This window comes from Diplotaxodon limnothrissa, linkage group LG15 (genome assembly GCF_057381915.1).
Source record: "Diplotaxodon limnothrissa isolate DT_005_m linkage group LG15, D_limnothrissa_male_GT1.1, whole genome shotgun sequence".
NCBI lineage: Eukaryota > Metazoa > Chordata > Actinopteri > Cichliformes > Cichlidae > Diplotaxodon > Diplotaxodon limnothrissa.
In genome coordinates, this window is record NC_140610.1 from 27785483 (window position 1) to 27808488 (window position 23006).

General features: G+C 37.5%; 2 protein-coding genes across 2 annotated transcripts; one reads left to right on the top strand and one right to left on the bottom strand.

Annotated features, from left to right (window-relative positions):
* Positions 1 to 2533: 2533 nt before the first annotated feature.
* On the bottom strand, positions 2534 to 8346 carry LOC146617689 (uncharacterized). The gene is made up of 11 exons (XM_085372957.1): positions 8171 to 8346; positions 7870 to 8038; positions 6662 to 7526; positions 5169 to 5287; positions 4958 to 5080; positions 4231 to 4296; positions 4021 to 4109; positions 3245 to 3350; positions 2942 to 3047; positions 2732 to 2793; positions 2534 to 2638 (listed from the first exon to the last, which is right to left on the bottom strand). Exons 1-11 carry the CDS (start codon positions 8344 to 8346, stop codon positions 2546 to 2548), a joined length of 1974 nt encoding a protein of 657 aa, XP_085229083.1. The 3' UTR covers positions 2534 to 2545.
* Positions 8347 to 12196: 3850 nt separating this feature from the next.
* LOC146617690 (uncharacterized) lies at positions 12197 to 14913 on the top strand. The gene is made up of 4 exons (XM_085372966.1): positions 12197 to 12377; positions 13814 to 13972; positions 14417 to 14512; positions 14591 to 14913. Exons 1-4 carry the CDS (start codon positions 12255 to 12257, stop codon positions 14909 to 14911), a joined length of 699 nt encoding a protein of 232 aa, XP_085229092.1. The 5' UTR covers positions 12197 to 12254; the 3' UTR covers positions 14912 to 14913.
* The last annotated feature ends 8093 nt before the right edge of the window (positions 14914 to 23006 follow it).

The window sequence follows — 23006 nt, forward strand, 5'->3', positions numbered from 1 at the left end:
TCAAAAAACTGATCATGACAGAGACATGAAGATTCATCATGAGACTGATCAACAGGACATTTTAAATCAGAGTAAAGTTGTTTCTAAAACTTTAACGTTACTCATTTATTAATGTAAATAAAAACAAACACTTCTGTCTTCTAAATCTGTTCAACTCTAACGCTGCATGAATGAAGTTAGCAGCTGGAAAACATCTCTGTGTGAGAGTGATTCAAACAACACCAATAAAATACCACTGATGTGTTTTACGTGGATTTCAAACAGTACAGATGTTATTCTGATATGAAATGTCGATGTTTTATAGTTTGTAAATAAAGGCACCTCCATATTGGAGCCACTGCGTGGCAGTGATGCATCCTTGAACCTGTGTGACTTTGCCTGTGTGACAACAAAACTATCGACTACACTACTCACTAACTTCACAACACAAAACACTAACTTTAAACTCCAAACACGCTAAAAGTCACAATTCTTTCACATCTCAAAACTTTCTTTCTCTCTCTCGCTCTTTTGCTCTCTCTCTCTTTCGCTGCCATCACTCATAAAACTTCTCCGCCTTTCTAAACAATCAAATGCCATGATGCCGTATTATTATTTTTTTATTTGATTTACCGTTTTTCCCCCAGTAAATATAAACAACAATAGTATTCAGGAAAAAGCTTTACGTATATATTTTTTTCATAACTCTGGTTTTATAGCCTATCAACACAATTTAAAAACTAGTATATAGTTTGAAGTCCACACTTTTTATACAAAAATGGAGAATCGGGGTTGTTTTGGGTTGAAAGCATCTTGTTACTATGTCATCTTAAATTGGTCATGCGATTGGTTTACCTTGACTATTTTATTCTTCCTCAGCCAATCAGCAGCACAATCGTCTGTGTTGAAAAATAGTAATGAGTCCACACCGCATTTTCTTGTTAGTAACAGCGTTTTAATGATAGAAATGGTAATTATTCAGATTAGTTACTGTTATTCCCATCACTGATAATGACACAATTATTTCTACCACTAATCATTTCTACCACTCATAAATGGTAAATGGACTGATTCTTATATAGCGCTTTTCTACTCTCCTGGAGTACTCAAAGCGCTGTATGCAACGCTGTATACAAACTAGTGACGGTATTTAATAATCTATATCCACAAATGAAAATTGTAAATAAATGACATTAGATGAGCACAAATCTACCGAAGAGGATTAGGGCCACTGGAAAAAAAAAAGGATTCTGACTTTAATCTCAGAATTCTGACTTTTTTCTCAGAATTCTGACTTTAATCTCAGAATTCTGACTTTAATCTCAGAATTATGACTTTAATCTCAGAATTATGACTTTTTTCTCAGAATTATGACTTTAATCTCAGAATTATGACTTCAATCTCAGAATTATGACTTTTTTCTCAGAATTATGACTTTAATCTCAGAATTTTGAGGTGGGCACCTGTAGGCTTCCAGCTTCAGTGACAGCGATGTGTCCAGTTTGGCAGGTGGAGAACTAATTCACTAAATATGGTGGATATAAGTGATTTTTTGCGTGGCCGAGGGGTCCCCGAAGATGCTATTTTATTAATGGAAGAGCAGAAGGTGAGTAACAAAAAGAGAAATCGTTTGGTGTCTCCTATTTCTACAGGAAAACAGTTACGGTACAGTTACGGTGTTGTGCCAAAGTAGTTACCCCCGTCAAAAATTGTTTCCCCATTCACGGGAGCGCGCAAAGTAGGAGGAGCCACTTGCCCAGCTCCGTTCTGTACGCTACTTGTCACTGATCTGCAGTCGACGCGATAAAGAGTAAAAGCTGGAAAACAGCAGACTCGATGAATTTAATATTAGTTTCGTGATATTGTAATGTGCTGTGTGGAAGACAGTTTACCTTATAATGTACACTGAAATAACCTGCTGGGAATACTTTGTCTAGAAAAAGACTTTGATACTATAATACTGTAAAACCAGATGCGATCATGGAAACACGTCGCTCTCCAGTGAATTTACACTCGGTTTACACTTTGTAGCGAAGCTATCACGAATGAGTTTATTTGCAAAATCAATCTCAGTATAACCAATAAGTACAGTAAATTTGGAGAAGATGTCTCATTCACAGCAAAAGTTATGGAGGGATACAGATTTTATCAGGCTGTGTGGCATCGGCTGCCAAAATGTGTGCCCCCCCATCTGTAATCCATATTGCCTTTGCCATCACAAAGGGTATATTTGCCAAATATGTCACAGTATAACCAATAAGTACAGTAACTTTGGAGACCATGTCTCATTCACAGCAAAAGTTATGGAGGGATACAGATTTTATCAGGCTGTTTGGCATCGGCTGCCAAAATGTGTGCCCCCCCCCCATCAATAATGCACCTTGGCGTTGCTATCACGAAAGAGTTTATTTGCAAAATAAATAACAGTATAACTAATAACTACAGTAACTTTGGAGACCATTTGGTTTTTTAGACTTTTTAATTTAACATCTACATCTATATATGTAGATATGTGTTCTCGACAATGTGTGCCATAAGAACACTAGCTGTGGACCTTTAGTGTCAACTATGTACAAGCGAGACAAATAAACACATCTTCTGGTGGTGGGCTTTTCACGCAGAGCTGGTGGAACCACCGCAAACACATCTCACACTGAATCTGTAAAAAAATAAATAATTACAAATCCCAATGTTAAAATTTCATTTATGGGAATTGATCATAACATTTAGCAGTCTTTCTTGATGTCATTACCCATTTGTTGTCAGTTTCATGCTCTTCTTCCCCGCAGAAATGACAGATGTTTGTCAAGTCATCTGTTTTAAAAAGTGAAAAAATAGCACATAGAGTATACTACCTACTGCACTTATTACTTCATTCAAACAACTATATGGTTTGTTTCTACAGCCATCATGATGAAAATATTCATGATGTGAGAACACTGAATGGTGGAAAATGAGTTACCTGTCTCTAGGAGAAGAGTGGTGGCAATTTGCAGCCTGTGTGTGTTTATGGCCTTTTTTGTAGACAGAAAGTCTATTGACTCTTTTCGCAAGATCTTTTCAGCAAACTGAAAAAGAGATTCGAAGATGACTAAATAGGCTAATATCGTAAATGTTATTTTATAGTAATTTGTTTCCTGTGAATCAATTTCTTTCTTTTATTGTGTAATTATCTTATATTCCTTTTCCTGTCATTAACATTTATTACAACACAACATTTCCAATATTCTCGTATATATGTATGTATTACGGTTAAGACTCGTACTTTCAATGCAAAGACTCCACATGAGGTAGCGTCCACTTGTTTTGGGTGTTTGACTGTGTCACAAGTCCATCTTGAGACGTTGCATCCTTTTTTTCGCATGAATGCCCTGAAAGACAAGTACAATAAAAACAAATAACATGTTTTAAAATTTTGGTGACACAAGAAGGTGAACAGTATGGAGAGCTTAAGTGTCTGTTGAACATCAAGTTAAGAACTGACCACATGTTTTGTTAAAATCATTACTTTTTAAAAGTCTACAACGCATTTCCGTGGACAATTACTTCTGCTTTTTTTCCCGTTTCCGCCCATGATATAGAAATCAATCACTTACACAGTACACTTTGAAGAGATGTGGAGGAGGAGCAAAGATGAAATTCACACATGTATAACCTATGTGAAATTATTTTAGACATTTGTCTGATGTTTTAGTGCTAAACCTCCGCAACACTTTATGCAACTACTAAACATTATTCTCCCCATGCTATATTTTCTAATGTAAAAACATCATCTCATACAGACATCAGGTCCTCAAATAAACATTGAAACATGGGGAGACTTCTCTTTAAAGGCAAAATTAACCCATAACACCACAATATCAGAAGGCCAACACAAAAATTCAAACCTGTTGCTGCTATTTTTTTAATTTTGAGTGCCAATTTTTTTTTAATTTTTTTTGATTGACATCATACTTATAATTGTCATAATAAACACATAAATAACAACAGCAACAAAGCGTTTAATAAAGGGTCAAAATAAATTTCAACATTTATCCTTACCTTGTTGATTCCAAACAATTTTGGATACCTTGTTTAGTTTCTCCGAGTGGATCAAGATACAGTGACTTCTTTTCTTGTGGGTAAATGACCTACAGTAAAATTATGTGGAGAATTACATGTAATAATTCAAGAGTTAAGATTATCTGCATGCCATGCATTTGTCTTATAAAACTGATTTGATGAATATTGTAAATGCAATTATTTTTTTACCACTAATGTCCAGTGATGATGTTCATTTACAATTCCCAGAATGACTTCATGCTCCATGGGTTTGATCTTAAATTGAAACAAAACAATAAAAATATTCACTTCAGAAAGAAATGCAATAACATGTTGTTTAGAGTCCTTTTTTATTAAAGCAATTTATGATATATTATATATCATCCACTTATAAAGTACTGTGCGAAAGCCATGATTCACCCCTCATTTCTTTAACCTGTGCAAGAAGCTGGACTATCTTATATTTTTTATAAGTGGTTTTGCACATTACTTCCTCCAAGACTAATAAAGGTCTTTCTAAGGATTTTTTTTGGACATGGAGTTCATTTTCAATCATTTTCAATGCGATCCTTTTACCATCTGCAGAATAATGTTTAATGCTTTCTTAAGCCTCTTTAACAGTGACGTAAGAATCACTTGATAATAAAAAGGTACCTATTAAAGAGATGAAGCAGTGTTGATGATTTCAAAAGAGATATTAGCCCAAATGTTTGAAAATTTCAAATCAAGCATTGATTGGAGTGTGTACAAAAAGAGGAGGAAACCAGACAAACAGAGAACAAAAGAGAACTGTCAAGTCTGATAAACTATCCACATCTACTAACCCCAGTCTCAATTTATTCTTTCAGCATAAGCTGTTATCCAATCTAAATCTGGATGTGGATATGATCAGAGGTACTTAAACAATACACACAAGATTCTTTCTAGAGATACCTACCTTGAGTCTTGGAGCTTTTCTCTTCCAAATGGCAGTCATTGAAAATGAATCAATGAATGCTGCTTTTGCTGAATTATGACGATTGCATTGTCTCACCATGATCTCAAGATATGCATTAATAGACTGCGAATACAAAATGTAAACATTTGTTAACTGTTGTCAATGAATAAAACACTGATAGTTGCATTGTTGTCAGTAAAGATCAATGTACCTCACTTTCCAACTCCATGTCTGGACCAATTTGTTGGATATCCCAGTAGAATAATTTGTAAGCACCAATTCTGGAGAGTAGAATGTGAGGACTCTTTCCAGCCCAGGCATCCATTATATCTACAAAAAGTAATGAGAAAAAGAGATAAGTCAGCAGGACTAAATGTAAATCAAAATTTCAAATGCATAATTTCTTATGTAGTTGTCTGACAAAAGACGTGTTTCAGGGTAAATACTTTTAAGACGCTGATAAAATGGGCACATGGTTTAACATTGTATTTTGTAAAAAAAAAAAGGAGAACTTAAATTTGCTTTTATTTGGGGGTAAAGTTACACTTACAATGTTCTACAAAGAAATTTAAATAAATTCATATTAATAAAAGAAAAGAAATTTAAATACATAGCAATAGAAATGCTCTTGCCCCCTATCATATCTTTTTCCAGCAAAAACACCTATTGCAACAATTTTTTAAAATTATGTTTAGTTGCAGCTACATGACTATATTTTAAAATACTCAGGCTCAAGGCTTGCACCTGTGGCCTTTACTATTACATAACCTTTTCTGGAAAAATGTTATTTTTCTCCTCCAAAACTAGTTTTATTATCTGTAAAATAGAGTGTCAATTTTTGGGCTGTTAAAAGCAGCGTCTTAAAGAGTATTTGATCTTTCGAACTGTTGCTGGCAGGCAGTCATCATCACAACATTAATATACTTCTTGTAGTGGGCATTCTATGTCACTAGCAGCATATATGACAGCAATTTTGGAAAAGAAGAAAATGAAGAACATACACTACTAGTCAAAATTTGGGAAACACCTTCCCATTCAGTGTTTTTCTGTGTGTTCATGCTTTTCATGCAGTGACAATCATCTTAGGTGACTACCCCATGAAGCTCACTGACAGAAGGCCTAGAGTGTGCAAAGCAGTGATCAAAGCAAAGGGTGGCTAATTTGAAGAATCTAATATATAAAATATATTTTTGGTTCTTTCATACTTTTTGGTTTACTACATCATTTGTGTTAGGGTTAGTGCTCCATATGTGTCCATTCATAGTTTTGATGCCTCGAGTTCTAATCAACAATGAATCTACAAAATAGACAAGGAAATTAAGAAGCAACATTAAAATGAAGGTGTGTCCAAACTTTTCACTCTTAGTGTACATCAGATGTACAATATCAATCATGAACATTCTGGGTTACACAACAACAAAAGAAAGATTCACAGTTTTGAAGGACTCACTTTTTCATTTGTGTAATTTTACACATGTGGCTTACATCCTTTTACAAGTTTTCTATAATGTTTTGCCCCATGAATGTTTTTTTAAAGCATTAACATATTGTTAAATTTAAATATTCTGTTAGGAAATATACCTAACAAAATCTTTTTAAAGGTGTAAAATTTCCTATGCCATGATCTACAGAGTAATGAAACAAACACTGTCATAGGAACAAAAGTCCTTTTTTAAAAAATAAAAAAATATTATATTTATTTACATTTCTCTGTTGGTTCTATGGTTTGTGCTGTAGATTGCTGGGCTGTAATCTGTGGAGCTGAGGCTTGTGTGGTTGTAGCATTTGGAGCTGTGGTCTGTGAGGCTGGGTCTGCTGTTGTGGTCTGTGAGGCCTGGTCTGCTGTTATGGTCTTTGAGGCTGGGTCGGCTGCTGTTTTGGATTCGGTTTGTAGAGCTGTAGCGTGTTCTGGTGCTGTAGCACTTGTGGCTGGTTCTGGTGGTTCGTTGTCTTTCTGTGCTGTTGCTCCTGACTCTGGTTCTGATACCGTTATTGGTATACCTTGTGGAACTGGAAATGGATGTTTAGTTTGAACTGGTAGTGATGTAAGTGATGCCATTGGTGCTGTAGCCTGTGTAGCTCTAGGAGGAGGTGCTGGTGCTACCGCCACTGGTGCTGCTGTAGCCTGTGAAGCTAGAGCAGATGCTGGTGCTGCTTGACCTGGTTGTGCTGTTAGTAATGTGGCTGCTGTTTTCTTTAAACCCCGGTGTGGCACTCTTGGCATGCTGTCTTTGCTTAACTTTAGTTGGTCAATATTTACTTTTGGAATGATTGTCCCATTGGAATCCTGAAGATCTGCACTTTTACCTTGGATTGCTGTAATAATGTAAGGGCCTAAAAAGTTTGCTTCAAGTTTCCCCCCTTTCCTCTGCTGGCTTCTTATGTTAGCTCTTAAAACTTTGTCACCAACTTTGAAGACGACATCTCTCTTCATCATTTTTATTTTGCCCTTTGTTTTTTCCTGAGCTTTGACCACGTTGTCCTTCACCAGTTCCAACAGTTTTTGATGCTTTTGAATGTCTTCCGACACCTCCTCCTGCCCCACAATGTCTTCCACAGTCTCATCAACCTTTGAATCAAAAGACATGTCTATCATTACTATAATTTGTGTAAGATACACAGATAATACATAAAAGAACTGAGAAATACAGTGAAAATTTACATTAAGTGTCTTTGGTAAGGTTTTAAGACACAATGTATTTCTGGCAAAGCTTCAGTGTATCCTGGGATTGATTGGACATGAAGAAAACTGTTATTGAGGGGTGGAACAATCCATAGAAATATTCAGTGTTGTTGTCCTTTTATGGCGGTGACATAGCATCCATTGAAACTGATCTGCCTGCGCCTCAAAAACTAAAAATGTTTCATTGTGTGGGATTTCCGTGTAGTTTGTCACAGACAAAAAGACATACCATGAACTCTTCTGGGATTTCGGAAGGATAGCGAGCCTCTCTGCCGAACATTAGGTAGTAAGGCGAGTATTTGGTGGTCACTTGTTTTTTAGTTCTGAGTCCAAACATTACAGCATCCAGGTACTCATCCCACATTTGTGGTTGGTTGCCAATGACTTTACACAGGGCTCTGACAATGAAAGCACATAGAAGACATTCATATGAAAGATCATTTACAGTTTTTAATAGTTTAATGTCATGCATTAATGTTTTGTTTGAAGGGAACCCCCATAAATGTATAACATGTACTCCAAGAATTTACCTCTGGATGGTGCCATTCATTTTCTCCACCAGCCCATTCGTTTGAGGGTGATAGGGGGAGCAGAGGCTTCTTTTAATTTTTAACAGTCCACAAACCCTTTTGTTGAGCTGCAAAATAAAGTTATATACACTGGCTATAAGCACATTACAATAAGAATTTAAATAAACAGCTGTCATACTAATATTTCAACAACAGATTTATAAAGACCAGAAAATTAACCATTTTCAAAAAATTATTCAAATATGAGTTCACATATTTTTGCCAAAGACTAAAGTACTTACAGAATTGACAAATTCTTTGCCTTGGTCAGTAAGAATCCTTTTCGGGGCTTCGAACTGGTGGACGAATTTTATGAGACAGTTTGTCACTTCCCCGGCTGATTTTGACTTTAAAGGGTATGCTTGTGGCCATTTTGTAAAATAATCAATAAAAACACATATGTATTGATGTCCATTGTTGGTTTCAGTAAGTTTTCCAATGAGGTCCATCCCAACCAGTTCAAATGGCTGAGAGACCTTAAAAAGAAAATCATAGTTAAGTTAATAATACTGAAATTACACAGAATGCTAGTCTACTGTTATAATTTTTTCAAGTATATAATCAGTAGGTTTCTAAGCAATGAAAACATTGTGTGATTAAATGTGATTATTTGCTATGGTCGATGACTAACCTTTATCGGAATGTATTCTGCTGGTTTTTTAATTGTTGCAGCACTTGCCTGGCAAAGTGCGCACTGTGAAACCTAATCAAAAATAAAAGCAATTCAATAACAAACACAATAGTTGATGATCAAGGTTTACATAACTTATTTTGAGAGATACAGAAACATTGCTGTGTTCCTCTTAAAATAATTTAGCTGTAGTCGAATTACATAGAGTTTGTTTTGGAGTACCCACCCAATTATTGATGTCGACTGACATCCCTGGCCAGTAGAACCGCTTTGAAATGGCTTCTCTTGTTTTTGTTTGCCCGCAATGGGCCCCAGTACACTGTAAAAAATCAAACTTGCAGTTGTTGAGCTTACAGTCATTTCTTTCACAATTCAACAATAAAAGTTCAGTTGGCCCATAAACTCAAATACATTAAGGGTTTCAACTAATCATTTAACGTTTTGGAGCAAAAGTTGGTCTCAGATGAAATTTATTGCTGGCAAAATGAATGAATTCAAGTTTTACATGAGTTGAAGCTGTTGGCGCCTTTCTGTGCCTGAGTACGCATGCGCATCTCATATTTTTGGATGCTACGGGGTCTACTTTGCGCTTTTGCAAGGACTGAAAGCCACCTGCCCGTCTGCCTTAATGAGAACGTGAGGCTAGGAGCTGGATAGATCGTTCATCTCAAGTTTCTAAAGGCAAGTAATGTTTCTTTTATTATATCAGACAGTATATGTTTGAACAGTCTCAATTTGTCTGTTAGAAATATCACAACTGAAGTTCTTCGTATTTTTCCGAAACTTAGCATAGCATTACTTTCTTGGCTAAGAAGCCTTGTGGCTTATGGGTATGTGTTTACTATATCATTTAAGATTCCATGTCACAAACCAATGAAAATCCGACAAACTTCGCTACTAAAGAGGCGCGCTCATATCTGACAAGCCTCCGCGACACCCCCTATGCGTATTTCATGAAGTGCAGTCTGTGGCCGCCATACCACCGAACGAAACAAAATAGGCTGGCTCACTCATGACCAACGGCAGCAACCCCCCGCCGCTATTTAAATAAAATAAAATAAAATAAAGTTCGGGGGCGCCTGCTGCCATGTTGTTTAATTTGTTCGAATCACATCTAGCCAATAAAATGTGTGCTTTAGTTTCTGTGTGAACGGGGTGGTGGAGTCCTCATGGCCAGCGAGCTCCACTAAATGAAATATGAGATGTGACAATATAGTTTATATCGATATAGTCTACATTATCATTATACTCGTGGAGCCGCAAGTTTGCCTCTCTTTCGTCCACTTTTGTCTCTACGCTGTGTTACTCCGCCTCTCTCCTTCACTGAACACAACTCCCCCTCCCCCATCGCTTCACCTGCAGGCAACGACAAGATGGACACGGCAGCTATCAAAGAGGAGCTGGTCGGTAAAAAGAAAACATTTGAAGATGACTATTTTAGTGCTGTCAGCGTAAAGTTAATGCCATAACTGCATTAACGGGGCAAATCTCCGTTAACTAGTTACCGCGGATCACCCCGTGCGTGGGGCTGGGTGGCGTTAGTGAGCTAACCGGGCTAACGCGTTGACGCACGGCCTAAAATCCTTTCATCTCAAAAATCGACAGTCTGCCTTATGTATGAATTCTGGTTGTGCTTACTGACCTCGAACCAATTTTATGTGGTACACAGCTTAAAAAAATATGTCAAAAAATGTTTTGGTACGACTTTGGTAAGCTATGAAGCTGCACTGCTTGATGGATTGTTGGAGCATTACGGCTACCGAGGAGCCTCGCAGAGTGATACGTACTCTGCTTCAACGTAATATTACCATATTATGTGTGTAAGGACCATAAATGGCACCTGTAAGAGACACGGTTACAAAGAGAATTTCAAACTCAAGGCTGTCAGTTGCGCAGTAGAACTTGGAAACAGAGCAGCTGCAAAATCTGTCTTTGTTATTATGCTCAGCATCTTTTATTTTACATTTTGACTGCACAATTGTGAGCTTTTTGTTATGCACAAAACAACATTGTTTTGGTTTATTTATGGAGCACCATTAATAAATGCACTGATAATTTAAACAGATGCTTCAGGAGTTTTATCCCACTCATACTCTCAATCCAATGTTTGTCATTCTAAGTTGTAAAACCAATCACACAAAATTATCCTTGGCTTACATAATACATCCCAGTATACTGTTGGTGCATTCCATGTAGAATACAATTTGTTAATAATAAATTAAATAAATTAAACATTTGATGTAATGTATGTTTTGTAAATTATTTGTTTTACTGTGTTTCACATGGCATTTTACAAGGCAGAATCAGCTCACTTTAGTGAGCCAAAAAAATTCTTAAGTAATGTCAGGAAGCTGGTATTTTATTTTAAAACTAATTGCTATTTTTATTTATTTAGAGAATTAAAAGCCAACTCCAGACCACTGCTTGTCCTGATTTATGAGGGACTGATGAGGAGTTGGTAAGGAGAGGAATCAGAACAGGAGTGCCTGCCCCCCGCCCCAAACACATTATCAGGTAATGTAACTTTGGTAATTTGAGATTAATTCAGGTTTCTTTTGAATTGTTGACACTGTCCTCTCCTCTCTTCTCATTATAGCTTTTGTATGCAGTGCCAGTTCTGCTCTTTTGTCTGTTCAAGCCAAGAAGTACTCTTAAGACATCACCAGCTACGACATAGAAGAGGATTTCATTTGCCCTGTGTTTACAGTGACTGCGTCTGTTCGTTCAGGACACGAGGGGCATTGAAGTCTCACCTCAGCAGATCACACAACAGGGCTAAGAAAAGGCAGGAGATCTCAACATTTTTTTTGTGATTTTTGTGAATTTAAGGAAAACTGCTCACAGCATACATTTATTTCACATATTTTAAGGCACTTAAAAAAAATCAGACTGTATCCTGTCCTTTCCAAAAATGTGACTATGCTACCAACAATTTAACAACCTTTACGTCACACACAAGCAGAGAGCACAAAAACTCAAAAGATATAAAAAACTGTATTAGACTGATTTCTCATGCAAATGCATGTCCTAGTGAAAGTAGCTCCCCTGATAAATCCTTAAATACCTCTCAGGAGCCAGAGACATTACCAAGTGGTTCAGGTGTAGCATCAAGTGATAAAGAGGACAATGAGTTTGTAGATTACCAATGTCTTGAACATAAAATAGCTAGACTTTTTCTATGCATGCAAACATTGTTACATGTTTCTAAAAGTGCTTTGCAGAGAATTATTGAGGAAATTAGTGACATTTTAAAATTTTCTCAGGTTCATTCATTTCAAAGAATCAAACAGGTGCTTGCTTAACAGAACATTGAGGCAGATGATGATGTAATTAAAAATATAAATGATGCACTTTTCAAAACCAACCCATTAATTATCTCAACAGAACCAAAAGGTGAAGAAGAGGGATAAGAACATGGCACTCATCACCCAAAAGATGGACATCACATTCTCTCTCAGGAGGAAAGAAGTTGTGGAGATGCAGCCCTTGGTCAAGGAAATGCAGCTCAGATGGCCAGCTCTCTTCTTGAAAGAACAGGTAAGATAATCTCTTAAATATTTAAAGGAAAACTTCCGTTTTTTTCTTCTTCCCTTTTTCCCCAGTGTGGTCTTATTTCTAAAATTGAAAACGTTCATTTATTCACCCAGAAAAATTTCAAGGCATTTGGAGTTGTTAGAAAGAAATTTTAATCCCAATGTTACGAGTCAGTCGTTTTGCAAGAGAGAGCTGAGCCACGGTTATGGGGAAAGGATTCACTGAGACAACTAAGAAATGCCTGAATTAAGCCAAAAACCACTCTGGAGGGATTTTAATCTAAGGAAATAACATTAAAATGTGTTTAAAAGCTCCAAAAAGTTGATTTTACATGATATAGGACCTTTACAATTCCTTCTGAACAACTCCAAATGCCTCGAAACTTGTCTGGGTGAGTAAATGAACGTGAGCTCCATTTCTTGTGCCCTTGAGAAGCATCTGTTTGTATCACTCCAATATCTTGTAGAAAAGGTTGAAGGCTACCGTTGAGCTAACAATGCAGAACAATAAAATATAAAAAAATACTTGGCTCTAAAAATATGAACTCTATTGAAGTGAAATCTATTTACTTGTCAACTTGCTGTGTATAATAACGGATTGCTTTTATTTCGCTCTTCTCTGGGCACCCAAAGCGCTTTATAATTCCACTACTCACTCACTCACTCTCACATTCACACATCGGTGCAGGGAAACCACAGTTGTAGCCACAGCTGCCCTGGGGTAGACTGACAGAAGTGACGCTGCCATATCGCGCCACTGGCCCCTCTGGCCAACACCAGTAAGCGGTGGGGTAAAGGGTCTTGCCCAAGGACACAACGACCAGGACAGAGAGAGCTGGGGATAGAACCAGCATCCTTCCGGTTACAGATGAGCTTCCCAACCCCCTGAACCACGGTCGCCGCAATGACTTGTCTTCACTGGGCATCTAGAATCTTTTGGTGCTGACCCTTAGCGGGCAACAGCCATGAAACTCACAGAACAGGATTGAGAAAGTCACTTACGTGTTATGAAAGTATACAAATTTGACCACAGGATGTTATTCTTACTTCATTTCTACATAACTATAAAATTAATGGAATTTTTTCAATGAATTTAAAATACAATTTATTGATTTATTTCTTTTCTGCAATACATCCTGTAACAATTGAAACCATTATTTTGTCTTATCAACATTTGATTAGGTATTCTATAGACTTACTGTAAAATCTGCCGATCAGATTTTTCTTGTTTTTTGTTTTTTTTTAATACGTCAGTTATAATTTGTACCACCACTACCACTAAAAGAAAAAAAAAATCCAATCAAGGCCTGACCAATAGATCAACCGAGACTAACTAAATGTTTTGAAATTAAGCTCTTTTAACCAAATTTGAAAACAATGTGATTTTTATATAATGTACCTTTAAAAGTTTTCTTCTATATTTTTTTTGTTGCTTTGTAGATTTGTGCGGAATTCTCACGCATTACCACCAAGGATCTCATGGGGACCTTCATGACTGCCCTCGACACTTACTCACTTCGGCTGATTAAGCTGTATCGAATTAGAAAAGCTGCTTTCCGCAATGACATGGATTCCCTGTTGCAGAAGTTTGATGAACAGGTAATATATAAAAATGTATTTGTGTCTGGTTTATGAGGAACCTGAAGTTCCCACTGTAACGAAAGATACTTTATTAAATATTTACTAAATTGATGTAAAAATTGTTAGTTTTCAAAAAGTGTGTCCTGAATGGGATTACAAGCTAACAAGCAGCGCTGTTTGGCAGATTGCAGGTAATGACAGACAGTTCAACTCTCATCCCACTCATGGCACTTTTTGTTATAAATGTTGTAATAAGTGTGCTACATTTGTTGCACATCAAAATTACTTAAAAAATAAATAAATAAAAAAAACTGACAAAAACATGACCAATTATCTGTAATAACTCATTTCAACATCTTATTTCTTAAGGCTGTATTTTGAGCAACAACACTTAATGTGTTTTAAAAACAAAATGGTAGGTTTATAAATGAGACTGAGTCTTATTTGATTTCCTTGTTTTAGGTCTCAAACATAGTCCAGCATCGACGAACCATCAGTTTGGAAGGGTTACCGATATTTGTTCGCGACGACGAGACCAAACTCTTCTTAACATGTCTGGTGAGTATGCAAATCTACTCAATCTTCAGTTTTGGTTTTCAGAGACTTATATGTACTGTTGTTTTTTATTTTGCATAGGATACAGATCCAGTTGAGAGGGCAACCCGAGGTGTTACGGTGGGCATCCTCACTGTTCTGGAGGACTACGTGGGACCCAACTCGCAGTCCACAGTGGTCAACACTGCCATTGTTTTGGAAGAGGACATTATTCTTGATGATCTGCCAGACCTTCCTACTGCCTTTGCCTACTTGTTTGGCCTACTTTATGGGCTCAACATGGAGTTTCCCAAAGAACTCAAGTACACATTTGAAGCTGTGCAACACATTTTTATGGAGTTGACATCTACCTGTTCCCAGAGGATAAGAAGCTTCAAAACCAAGCTCTTAACCAAAGTCTAACCTATTTGACAACATGTTCAACTCAAATGCAACTTGTGTAAAACAGAATGGCAATTTGTTTTGATTTACTGTTTTTGGGTTTCGTGGCAAGTTGCTCTGAAAAAAGTTAATTTCTGTCTTTAAGAAAACGGTAAGGTGCAGAAAGTTCTGAATCAATGTCTTCTGTTCTAACTTTACTTAATGTAGCTTGCATGGCTGATTGCAGATTTCATGTATAACATGTTATTATAAAATGTTGAAAGGTTTTATTCTAACTTGAGCTGTTTTAAAAAATTTTATAATCTGGTTTTAGGTACATTTGTATTAGTTTTATAACAAATGTGGCGCGATACTGAACTTCACAGGAAATTGGAGTGTTGATACCATTACTATTAAAAGACAAGTGGTGGAAAAATTTGTTTGAAAGTTGTTAGCTGTATGGAAACCAGGAAGTTGTTCACATCCTGCCATCTGATGTTTTGAATCTGTTTGTTAGTGACTATCTATCAAGATAGGTTTGATATTCTGTCTGACAACACCACCTTTAAAATTGGATGAGTAACATTTGTTACAAAAATTTGACTTTTTTTGTGTTTTTGGAAGGACTTTATTTGTGGCTGAATGTTGTCAGTATGTTAAAAATGGCTGATCTCAAAAGTCAACATTGTCAGTGGTGCAGTTGTGTTTGAACACAAAGTTATTTGAAAATCAACTGTGTAAACATTCATTGGTACAACAGGGAGCACCTCATGAAAACTATGAAAGATACTTTTTCTAAACTTTAGGAAATTGATTGGCAAAACAAAAAAAATATGTTGTGTAAACTTTAGGAAATACGTTGCCAAAACTAAAACTAATACCTTGTGTAAACTTTAGGAAATACGTTGCCAAAACTAAAACTAATACCTTGTGTAAACTTTAGGAAATACGTTGCCGAAACTAAAACTAATACCTTGTGTAAACTTTAGGAAATACGTTGCCGAAACTAAAACTAATACCTTGTGTAAACTTTAGGAAATACGTTGCCAAAACTAAAACTAATACCTTGTGTAAACTTTAGGAAATACGTTGCAAAAACAATAAAATATGAGTTGAGAAAAAGGACAATTATTAATTTTGTCAACACAAAAACATTAGCTAAAGCAACTTATCACCTAAACTTGAAATTATAAGTTATCCATCAGAACCTAAAAACGTAAATGCAGTCGGTTGCCTTGAGTTTTTAAGTTTTAGCAACGTTTTTTTTTTTACAGTGTAGGACTGGCATGAAAATCTGAAAAAATTGTGTTTGCCTCATCAGCCCCACAGACTACCGTTGTCTTTATGGTTTTGTCTGTGCCTTTGTAGCGCCAGTAAAACAGCTGCTCCCCTAAACATAAACAAGAAAATAGAAAAGTTTATTATAGCTGTTTAAACCACGACAGGTCTATATGTGGTAAAAGTCATGACAATACATCTTGAATGTAATGAATCAATTATTTATGTGATATAATTTGGGGGTGACTATTGGACTGGTTCTCTATATTTATGACAGTATGACTACTTCAGAAACCAAAAAGATTATGCCACACACAAGACTGTATTACTGATACTAAAAAAAGTGATGGGTGTGTAAAGTAATTATGACTAATGGCCTTCAGATATCATGGATTTATTTTTAATACAAATATCAATTCGAAGTAGTTTAATTCCAAATTTCCTGCTGTCAGTAATTTTCCACATATGTAATTTAAAGACATAAAGACATAACAGTGGGTACACCTGCGTAAATGGGTGTGGCACATACCACTCCAAAAGTAATTACGACGTAATATATTGTAGTTAAGCTATAAAAGGACAAAAACAGTTCTTAGTTAACGCTGTCTACTTAATAGCAAACCTTAAAACTTTTACTTTAATAAACGCACATGTGCCTATTAACCGGGGTTAACTAGGTCAAAGAAAGGTCAAGCTAATTAAATCGGTTAGTGCAAATTAAGACTACACATTATGCCATTGTATATGTATTAATATATATGTATTGATGACATTTATAAACGCTACAAAGTTGCAGTTATTACCTTCAATGTCGTAAATAGCAGCTTTTCTTCGGAGAAGAAATTTCTCTTTCTTCGTGAAAAGCGCTGGATACTCGCCTTTCAGTTTATATGCAACCAAAATCTTGTACTCGTCTGGTTCCATCCTCTTGTGGTGTTTGTTATTTTCGAAAACAAATTGTAAAGTAATCTTTTAGTTAGCTCAGAGGCACTCTGGTTTTCGGTTCGTGCGCACAATGTGAGCTAATTTGCATAATTGATTAGGAAAACCCACGTGACCGGAGATTTTGGAAAAATTTGACAATGTCGGAGTCGAGTAGGCCTACGAAAGGTTGGCCAAAACTAACTTGCCAACTTTTGAAAAGCCCTGTTACTTACAAAGACGATAAATATATATATTTAAATGTTGTTTTAAATTTTATTTATTTACAAAGAAAAACTCTGCCAATGTGCATCATCATAGATTGGGGGGGGGGCACACATTTTGGCAGCCGATGCCAAACAGCCTGATAAAATCTGTATCCCTCCATAACTTTTGCTGTGAATGAGACATGGTCTCCAAAGTTACTGTACTTATTGGTTATACTGTGACTTATTTGGCAAATATACCCTTTGTGATGGCAAAGGCAATATGGATTACAGATGGGGGGGGCACACATTTTGGCAGCCGATGCCACACAGCCTGATAAAATCTGTATCCCTCCATAACTTTTGCTGTGAATGAGACATCTTCTCCAAAGTTACTGTACTTATTGGTTATACTGTGACTTATTTGGCAAATATACCCTTTGTGATGGCAAAGGCAATATGGATTACAGATGGGGGGGGGGCACACATTTTGGCAGCCGATGCCACACAGCCTGATAAAATCTGTATCCCTCCATAACTTTTGCTGTGAATAAGACATCTTCTCCAAATTTACTGTACTTATTGGTTATACTGAGATTGATTTTGCAAATAAACTCATTCGTGATAGCTTCGCTACAAAGTGTAAACCGAGTGTAAATTCACTGGAGAGCGACGTGTTTCCATGATCGCATCTGGTTTTACAGTATTATAGTATCAAAGTCGTTTTCTAGACAAAGTATTCCCAGCAGGTTATTTCAGTGTACATTATAAGGTAAACTGTCTTCCACACGGCACATTACAATATCACGAAACTAATATTAAATTCATCGAGTCTGCTGTTTTCCAGCTTTTACTCTTTATCGCGTCGACTGCAGATCAGTGACAAGTAGCGTACAGAACGGAGCTGGGCAAGTGGCTCCTCCTACTTTGCGCGCTCCCGTGAATGGGGAAACAATTTTTGACGGGGGTAACTACTTTGGCACAACACCTGTTCACGCGCGTTAAAATATGATATTTTGGGGCGCGATGGATTTTTCTTGGACACGCGTAGAGGTGCGAATGTGCACGCGTCAAGTTAGGGGCGTTTGGGGCTTTTTTCACGCGCCCATCGCGTTCGGTGTGAACACACCGTAACTTACTTGTACACATCAAATATATCAGTGATATTGGCAGGCGGCTAGCATCTGTAACACAGCTCCGCTTAACTGCCTTGAAAAACTCTGAAATAGTAGAACAATAAAATAAAATGCAACGAACCCATCTGGGATGATCCTGCGATCAACAACAGTTAAAACGTCAATTCACCTAGTATACTGTAACATCGTGAAACACGTTCATTCCTATATAACGTTATAAGCTAACAAGCATGCTAACCGTAACTGTACCGTAACTGTTTTCCTGTAGAAATAGGAGACACCAAACGATTTCTCTTTTTGTTACTCACCTTCTGCTCTTCCATTAACAAAATAGCATCTTCGGGGACCCCTCGGCCACGCAAAAAATCACTTATATCCACCATATTTAGTGAATTAGTTCTCCACCTGCCAAACTGGACACATCGCTGTCACTGAAGCTGGAAGCCTGCAGGTGCCCACCTCAAAATTCTGAGATTAAAGTCATAATTCTGAGAAAAAAGTCATAATTCTGAGATTGAAGTCATAATTCTGAGATTAAAGTCATAATTCTGAGAAAAAAGTTATAATTCTGAGATTAAAGTCAGAATTCTGAGATTAAAGTCAGAATTCTGAGAAAAAAGTCAGAATTCTGAGAAAAAAGTCAGAATTCTGAGATTAAAGTCAGAATCCTTTTTTTTTTCCAGTGGCCCTAATCCTCTTCCGTAGATTTGTGCTCATCTAATGTCATTTATTTACAATTTTCATTTGTGGATATAGATTATTAAATACCGTCACTAGTTTGTATACAGCGTTGCATACAGCGCTTTGAGTACTCCAGGAGAGTAGAAAAGCGCTATATAAGAATCAGTCCATTTACCATTTATGAGTGGTAGAAATGATTAGTGGTAGAAATAATTGTGTCATTATCAGTGATGGGAATAACAGTAACTAATCTGAATAATTACCATTTCTATCATTAAAACGCTGTTACTAACAAGAAAATGCGGTGTGGACTCATTACTATTTTTCAACACAGACGATTGTGCTGCTGATTGGCTGAGGAAGAATAAAATAGTCAAGGTAAACCAATCGCATGACCAATTTAAGATGACATAGTAACAAGATGCTTTCAACCCAAAACAACCCCGATTCTCCATTTTTGTATAAAAAGTGTGGACTTCAAACTATATACTAGTTTTTAAATTGTGTTGATAGGCTATAAAACCAGAGTTATGAAAAAAATATATACGTAAAGCTTTTTCCTGAATACTATTGTTGTTTATATTTACTGGGGGAAAAACGGTAAATCAAATAAAAAAATAATAATACGGCATCATGGCATTTGATTGTTTAGAAAGGCGGAGAAGTTTTATGAGTGATGGCAGCGAAAGAGAGAGAGAGCAAAAGAGCGAGAGAGAGAAAGAAAGTTTTGAGATGTGAAAGAATTGTGACTTTTAGCGTGTTTGGAGTTTAAAGTTAGTGTTTTGTGTTGTGAAGTTAGTGAGTAGTGTAGTCGATAGTTTTGTTGTCACACAGGCAAAGTCACACAGGTTCAAGGATGCATCACTGCCACGCAGTGGCTCCAATATGGAGGTGCCTTTATTTACAAACTATAAAACATCGACATTTCATATCAGAATAACATCTGTACTGTTTGAAATCCACGTAAAACACATCAGTGGTATTTTATTGGTGTTGTTTGAATCACTCTCACACAGAGATGTTTTCCAGCTGCTAACTTCATTCATGCAGCGTTAGAGTTGAACAGATTTAGAAGACAGAAGTGTTTGTTTTTATTTACATTAATAAATGAGTAACGTTAAAGTTTTAGAAACAACTTTACTCTGATTTAAAATGTCCTGTTGATCAGTCTCATGATGAATCTTCATGTCTCTGTCATGATCAGTTTTTTGAGTAGAAGAAGATTGATTTGTTTCATTAAACTAAAACCTATGAAAATACCATAATCATTCAGATCAACAGAAACATGGAGTGTGTTTGTGCGCAGACCAGTGTTGGAGTCCACAGTCATCTCCTCTCTGGTCAGAGCAGCGGACTGCAGATTCACCCACTTCCTGTAAGCAGTCTGTCGTTATTGGACATCAGGCTGAGCTCTCAACAACCAGTTGCACAGTGAAGCCCTGAGCTTTACATCATGCAGTAGCAGGTGAACAGCCTGTGAGACAGTCTCATTCTTCCGTCTTATTTTGGATCGAATAGGCATTTGCTGGGAAGGTCTATGCCATCCCGCTCACCTCTTTCCTGCACACGTTGTCTTCACCGCCTTTTGTGCCAAGGCTGAGTGACCTAAGCATCTCTACTGGCAGGTGATGTATCACTGAGGTTGTGTTGTGCCAGTGCACCTCAGCCGTCTTAGATCATGTGTCTGCAGCAGGTTTTTCCTCAACGGGTCTAAAGATCAGCTTCATAAATGATTTTCTGTTTGTTTGTGAAATCTGATCATTCGCCCCATCAAAATAGAGAAACCTCTGTGTGGCAGCCATCTTTTTTTGGGTCAAGACAGCAAACAGAATCTGAAGGTTTGTGATTGTCGTCACAAAGCCGAGGATTCAAAGCAGAGATACGCCGTCAGATTCCCGAGCTCCTGGAATCCTATGTGGAGACAAACTTGCTGTTTGACAGGAAGTAGGAGAGGCCGCACATTTTCATGCCTCAGTTAATGACCTGAAAATCCGGCTTCCCGTTTGCAGGACTGAGATAAATAAATTTGGATTTACCAAAATACCAAGGTGTGACTTCAGGAACAACGCTATTTGTAAAGCTGTCAGAGCTCAGTGTGGACGGCTAATCTCAGACAGATTGATGCAGTTGGTTAGAAATCATTTAATATTTGTTTACAGGAAATAAACTCTAATTAAATGAAAGTTACAGTGACTCACTGCGCCACCATGTGATACAGAAAAGAACAGGCCAAAGCAGCTGGTGGTAGTTACTCAAGCTAACTCAGATCAGCTGGAGAGAAAGACACTAAATTAACATCAGTGGTACTGAAAGCAGCTGTAGATAATCTTACATCTATGCAAATATTTGGTTCAGATGAAAACAGTTTGATGATGCCCTCAGGTGCATGACTGTCATCACTGACAAATGAAAACAATTTAACCTGATTTATTTCATTCTGTTACAGAAAATAGAGAATGAAACAAAAATAAATACAGCAGAAGGTTTGGATCAAATCCAGCTCAGCATTTCCAAACATCAGTGGTTTTTACACCTACATCAAGATTTGTGTGTCTGCAGAGTCCCAGCAGACATGTGACGGACACAGGTCCTCCTCCTCAGACTCACCTGACCACACACTCAGGTGTAGTCAAGTCAGGTGAGTCGCACCTGTGACACGTTCATTGCCCCCCTCTTGAACTGTGGTGTAACATGGCCTGGCGGCAGAGGCGGAGAGCACCACCTGAAGTCAGAAACAATAAAGTGAAAACTGTGCTGCCACATTAGAAACACATCTAAGTGATGTCACATTCCTGTTGTCGCTCTGTCACACTGACCTCTGCATTCAGCTTCCTTCTCTTCACATCGTCATACACATGAAACATCAGCAGCTCGCAGGTCTTCTTGTGATCTCAGCCTGCATTCGAGCCACAGCACAGAACACCAACCCTCTCTGCTCGAGGGCTAGCATCTGTAACTGATCTGGGACTCGTGTGCCAAAGCGTTATTAAAAAGGACTCGACTCCTCAGCAACTGACAGTGTTTGTGTCACATTCAGACTGACCCAAGGACCTACCTCTCACAGCCAGCAGCTGACCTTTGGCCTCCAACATGCAGTTGGATCACAAACTCTTTTGACTCAGTCAAACCTCAGAGAGGTGTTGTGAGTCATATTGCAGGTTCTGCTTTCATTCTGGTGTCTGAAGAGGTCCAGCCCACAAAGCAGATCTTCAGTCTGTCAGTCCTTCTGCAGCTCCCCCGTGTGGACAGACGCTGAACCAGTTTTTCACAAAGTGTGACTAGCAGCATCAGCCTCACAGCTTCCTGTAGAGAACAGGTGCCAAACTCGAGGGCCAGTGTCCTGAAACTTTTAAATGTGTCCCTGCTGCAACATACCAGAATTAAAATTGGTAGGTCATTAGCAAGACTATAGAACTTGACTGCATGCTGAGGAGGCAATTCAGGCCATGTCCACACTTATACGTTTTCGTTTGAAAACACATCTTTTTCTCTTCGTTTTGGCCTTCCGTCCACACTGAGACTTCATTTTTGGTCAAGGAAAACGCTGTTTTGAAAACACTTTCCAAACCGGATATATTTGAAAATGCCGTTTTCATGTCGCAGTGTGGACAGTGAATCACACTGTGGTGACACTGTGGTAAAACGATGACACATTTTAGTCATGTGATGCAGTCATGTGACCAATTAAATTAAACTTAGGCTACGTTCACACTGCAGGCGAAAGCGCATCAAATCTGACTTTTTTGACCCTATGCAACCCATATCCGATCATGCTATGACAGTGTGAACAGCACAAATCCAATATTTTTAAATCCGATCAGGGTCACTTTTGTATGTGGTACTGAATCCGATACATATCTGATGTTTTAGAAAGCGACTGCTGTTTGAATGGTCATGTCGCATTAAATCCGTCTT

What these genes read in the sequence shown, in the direction of transcription:
- LOC146617690 (XM_085372966.1), top strand. Translation starts at nt 12,255, where the DNA reads ATGGCACTCATCACCCAAAAGATGGACATCACATTCTCTCTCAGGAGG. An exon ending in CTCTCTTCTTGAAAGAACAG is followed by an intron (nt 12,378 to 13,813) that starts GTAAGATAATCT and finishes GTTGCTTTGTAG; the next exon opens with ATTTGTGCGGAATTCTCACG. An exon ending in TGCAGAAGTTTGATGAACAG is followed by an intron (nt 13,973 to 14,416) that starts GTAATATATAAA and finishes TCCTTGTTTTAG; the next exon opens with GTCTCAAACATAGTCCAGCA.
- LOC146617689 (XM_085372957.1), bottom strand. Translation starts at nt 8,346, where the DNA reads ATGACAGCTGTTTATTTAAATTCTTATTGTAATGTGCTTATAGCCAGT. An exon ending in AAATCCCAGAAGAGTTCATG is followed by an intron (nt 7,527 to 7,869) that starts GTATGTCTTTTT and finishes TTTGATTCAAAG; the next exon opens with GTTGATGAGACTGTGGAAGA. An exon ending in AATTGTTTGGAATCAACAAG is followed by an intron (nt 3,351 to 4,020) that starts GTAAGGATAAAT and finishes CTTGTCTTTCAG; the next exon opens with GGCATTCATGCGAAAAAAAG.